The sequence below is a fragment of the Camelina sativa genome, chromosome 7, assembly GCF_000633955.1.
Source record: "Camelina sativa cultivar DH55 chromosome 7, Cs, whole genome shotgun sequence".
NCBI classification, from domain to species: domain Eukaryota; kingdom Viridiplantae; phylum Streptophyta; class Magnoliopsida; order Brassicales; family Brassicaceae; genus Camelina; species Camelina sativa.
The window spans coordinates 4,548,223-4,553,245 of NC_025691.1; the positions used below are offsets into that span (position 1 = coordinate 4,548,223).

At 33.9% G+C, this 5,023-nt stretch overlaps 1 protein-coding gene and 1 long non-coding RNA gene across 2 annotated transcripts in view; both read right to left on the reverse strand.

Moving 5' to 3' along the window:
- On the reverse strand, positions 798-1,492 carry LOC104700285. Its single transcript, XR_753549.1, has 2 exons — positions 1,447-1,492; positions 798-1,187 (listed from the first exon to the last, which is right to left on the reverse strand). It is a non-coding gene; the product is annotated as an uncharacterized LOC104700285 (long non-coding RNA).
- The window catches only part of LOC104700286 (acetolactate synthase small subunit 2, chloroplastic-like), a 6,252-nt gene continuing 4,581 nt past the window's right edge, over positions 3,353-5,023 (reverse strand). Inside the window, exons 9-12 of the mRNA XM_010415780.2 lie at positions 4,690-4,812; positions 4,319-4,471; positions 4,002-4,067; positions 3,353-3,742 (exon numbers count right to left, since the gene is read on the reverse strand). Of these exons, the coding sequence (XP_010414082.1) occupies positions 3,653-3,742; positions 4,002-4,067; positions 4,319-4,471; positions 4,690-4,812 (432 nt within the window). The 3' untranslated portion in view covers positions 3,353-3,652. The remainder of the gene's footprint in view (positions 3,743-4,001; positions 4,068-4,318; positions 4,472-4,689; positions 4,813-5,023) is intronic.

Below are 5,023 nucleotides of genomic sequence, written 5' to 3' on the forward strand. Positions count from 1 at the left end.
ATTTTCCTGATAAAACCTTTTGATGAGCAAAATTATTTCTTGCAAAGAGATTTGATTTAATAATTTTGTGAACAATCTAAACCTGATTTTATTGCTGATTTTTAACCTAGAATTTTACAAAGAGATTTGGATTTTCTGGTTTTAAATTTAGATATTATTTGCAGTGAGAACTGATTTAATTTATAAAAAGTGTTTAGAGTTCTACATCTGATCTTAATTGCTTGAATCCTAATTTATTGATTGATTTAATATTTCATAATTTCCTGAGAAATTCCCTAGGCCTAGCTTTTTAATCATCTGAATTTACAACAGTTTTATTTAATATTTTGCATTATTATTTTAATTAAATTTAATCTGTTTAGCATAATTGAATAACTCTATAATTTAGTAACTTTACTTAGTTATTTCCTGTAATCCTTCCGATTATTAATGGTAAACCCAGATGACAAAAAAAAAAAAAAAGATATCACATGTTATCCAATGAACTCAACTCCAAAACTTTCCCAGATAGTCATGTAAACCAAAATGGGTCGGATGTTTTAGAGAAGTGGCTAAAGCCTAAAAGTAAGAGTAGTATGGACGGACTTTCACGTTCATAAAAGTTAGATTTAGCTTAATAACTCCTTCGAGCCAAAATTTTGGCTCAAATTAGAGAGTAATTTACAATCTTTTAGCAAATAATCGCGTTTTTACTAAAGTTTATGTGAACTAGATAAAAGTAACGTTAAGTTATTAATGCAAGTGAATAGAGTTTCTAGATGACAAGTAGGGACAAACATTGCAGGTACACGTCCGGCTCAGTCAAGGCTTACTTAGTTTGACTTTTGACTCTTTAACATTTACAAAGTCCATTTGTGTTCTCTCTTTTTAGTCAGTAACTTTGATACTAATAAACGACTCACTCAAGTGTGATCTTGCGAGATGATGATAAGATTAACACAATAACTGAAAACGAAAACGAACGAAGAGTAATCTTAACAACTTCTTTCTTTTTTTTTTCCTCAGTTTCTCTATTTGCGTTGGCTTATAAATTGTGTAACGAAACTTTCAACTTTTACCTTCAAAAGTTTTTCTGCTCTTCCATGGAAGAACTCTATTCAACCAATTAAAGGAAAGGAGTATCCACGAAGATACTTGGAGTCCACTCCCGATTCACGAGCCAATGCAACACGTCCGGTTCTTGCAACCTGTGATTTGATTGTTCATTAGAAAGATTTATGCGATGCGTCAGTCAACAGTATTGTCAAACTGTTTCTTGTTTTAAGCACAACCAGAATACTTAGAACCATACATCATGAAACTGGTTCCAGCTTTGGTTATTCATTTTACTAGAGAGACTACAACTGAATCTTTGGACTTTCTCCGAACAATTGACGCAGCATGGCAAGAATCCTATGGGTTTATCATAGCATCAACTAAGAGATGAAAGTTAATTGAGAAACAAACCTCGCATATACCGTAGGGCTCCAACAACCTTTGCAGCGCAACCATCNATCTTTGGAAGTGAGAAAAGGGAGAGAAAAGGTGATATATGAAGAATGTCTTGGCCTGAAGAGAGTTCATATGCCACTGATCGATACACCAAGGTAAGAACTCACATGTTCTTGCTTTAATTTATATAATGAGATGACAATGGAGATTTCAGAGATTCCAAAGGATTGTGGGATTTGAGTAAGGAATGTTGATGCTTATCATGGTTAAGTATAAGTAGTAAGTTCTTGAGTCAGGTAAATGAAGAGTGCAAATAAGAATCATCATGCAATTGAGTGAGTTCCCTGTCTTCAAACCTCTTTCACAGGTCTAAGTTTATGTTTTGCTTGAGGGCAAGCAAAGGCTAAGTCTGGGGGAGTTGATATATCATGGTTTTTGTGGTTTTTAACCATGATATAAGGAGTCTTTTAGTGTCTTTTCATTTGTTTCTAGATTGTTTTTGAGTCTTTACAGGTTTTTAGCATGAAAGGAGCAAAGTGGAGCAATTTGGATCAGTTTGGAGCAATAATCCGCAAGAAATCAACTTGGAATCGATCAGAGGAGATGGTGTCGATCGACACTGCCTTAGCATCGATCGACACCCAGTCCAAACCGACGAGAGAGCCAAATTTGGAAGTTTTACAAAGTTGCCCGAAGTTTTCCATATTTGCAAGACTAGTCCCTGACGTGTTTTAGGACATATATATATAGTTTTTAGGTTTTCCAAACCCTTAAGTTTTATTCTAGCAAGTTTTATTTTTCTGCAACCCTGAGAGATTTTTGAGAGCTATTGGAGAGAGAGATCTGAACTGCTTTGAGAGAAGAATTCTTAAACTCCTTTCTTACTCTTTTAATCTCTATTGCTTATTATTCAGAATCATGTCTTGTTCTTCATTGATTATGTCTGAGTAGTTTGCTTGTTAGGTTTAGGGTTTTTCACAGGGATTTTATGAATTATTAGATCTGTTTATTTAGGATTCATTATCTATCTAGATCTTCATCTTAGGTTGTTCTTCATATTAATCCTTGATTGGCCATCTAGAATTAATACTTTAGGAAAATAAATTGATATGAGAATATAATTGATTTTCCTGATAAAACCTTTTGATGAGCAAAATTATTTCTTGCAAAGAGATTTGATTTAATAATTTTGTGAACAATCTAAACCTGATTTTATTGCTGATTTTTAACCTAGAATTTTACAAAGAGATTTGGATTTTCTGGTTTTAAATTTAGATATTATTTGCAGTGAGAACTGATTTAATTTATAAAAAGTGTTTAGAGTTCTACATCTGATCTTAATTGCTTGAATCCTAATTTATTGATTGATTTAATATTTCATAATTTCCTGAGAAATTCCCTAGGCCTAGCTTTTTAATCATCTGAATTTACAACAGTTTTATTTAATATTTTGCATTATTATTTTAATTAAATTTAATCTGTTTAGCATAATTGAATAACTCTATAATTTAGTAACTTTACTTAGTTATTTCCTGTAATCCTTCCGATTATTAATGGTAAACCCAGATGACAAAAAAAAAAAAAAAGATATCACATGTTATCCAATGAACTCAACTCCAAAACTTTCCCAGATAGTCATGTAAACCAAAATGGGTCGGATGTTTTAGAGAAGTGGCTAAAGCCTAAAAGTAAGAGTAGTATGGACGGACTTTCACGTTCATAAAAGTTAGATTTAGCTTAATAACTCCTTCGAGCCAAAATTTTGGCTCAAATTAGAGAGTAATTTACAATCTTTTAGCAAATAATCGCGTTTTTACTAAAGTTTATGTGAACTAGATAAAAGTAACGTTAAGTTATTAATGCAAGTGAATAGAGTTTCTAGATGACAAGTAGGGACAAACATTGCAGGTACACGTCCGGCTCAGTCAAGGCTTACTTAGTTTGACTTTTGACTCTTTAACATTTACAAAGTCCATTTGTGTTCTCTCTTTTTAGTCAGTAACTTTGATACTAATAAACGACTCACTCAAGTGTGATCTTGCGAGATGATGATAAGATTAACACAATAACTGAAAACGAAAACGAACGAAGAGTAATCTTAACAACTTCTTTCTTTTTTTTTTCCTCAGTTTCTCTATTTGCGTTGGCTTATAAATTGTGTAACGAAACTTTCAACTTTTACCTTCAAAAGTTTTTCTGCTCTTCCATGGAAGAACTCTATTCAACCAATTAAAGGAAAGGAGTATCCACGAAGATACTTGGAGTCCACTCCCGATTCACGAGCCAATGCAACACGTCCGGTTCTTGCAACCTGTGATTTGATTGTTCATTAGAAAGATTTATGCGATGCGTCAGTCAACAGTATTGTCAAACTGTTTCTTGTTTTAAGCACAACCAGAATACTTAGAACCATACATCATGAAACTGGTTCCAGCTTTGGTTATTCATTTTACTAGAGAGACTACAACTGAATCTTTGGACTTTCTCCGAACAATTGACGCAGCATGGCAAGAATCCTATGGGTTTATCATAGCATCAACTAAGAGATGAAAGTTAATTGAGAAACAAACCTCGCATATACCGTAGGGCTCCAACAACCTTTGCAGCGCAACCATCTTGTCTAGATCCCCAGTAAGCTATATCCACAGCCAACAAATTTCAATACCAAATCCAAAATTAAATATACTAAACGAACAAATAGTTTAAAATGGAAAATCTCAAGTCTGCTTCATAGTTTTTTTTTCAAACGGACTCTGATTACGTCAAACAAGGTGAAGAAGACCTATGGAAAGATGTGAAACTTAAAAGATCTCCAACTGTAAGGATCTCTCATATGTGATGCAATCACACCTAAATAAAAATCCAATTTATGAGAAATGTATTTTACCTGCAAAGTAATTGTGTGATCGGATACGTCAACAGCTTTAGCCCTGAAAATACTAGCAATGTCTAGGACATCTCTTCTTGCAGTAGCGTTCACGGCAATCTTAATCAGCATCAGTTCTCTTTCAGCAAATGGCAAATGAGTAAGATCATGGACCTGCAGAAATCCTCACAAAGTTAATAACTGCTCGGAAAGTTACGGTAAATCATGTTCTAAAGTATTTTCATCAAGCTTGTACAGATAGCAGAAGCTCTTCCTCTAATCTACATTTTGAATAAAGGGTACTTGGTCTAAGATAGCAAAGGAAAGCTTGTCATCAAAAACATTCAAACTATTTAATATATAAGAAAGACAGTTGCTTTATGTAATCTCACCTCATGCACATCTACAAGTTTATTAAGTTGCTGCACCAATTTGCTGACCGATTCATCTGTTGCAGGAACAACTGTTGTAATGCGTGAAATGCCCTTGGTTTCAGCATGTCCTACAGCCAAGCTCTAAAGAAAAAGAAGATCTTTCAGTGAATCAGTAAAACCCAAGTACAATGTATGTGCGCGTGTAAGAGAGGTAAAGACTATGCCTGAATATTGTATCCCCTTCGAGCGAAAACACCAGTCACAATATTAAGAACTCCTGGAACATCATTCACAAGCAAAGATAGAGTATGCGACCGTAGTCCACTCGTCTGAAAGATCAGAAAAGTATAAC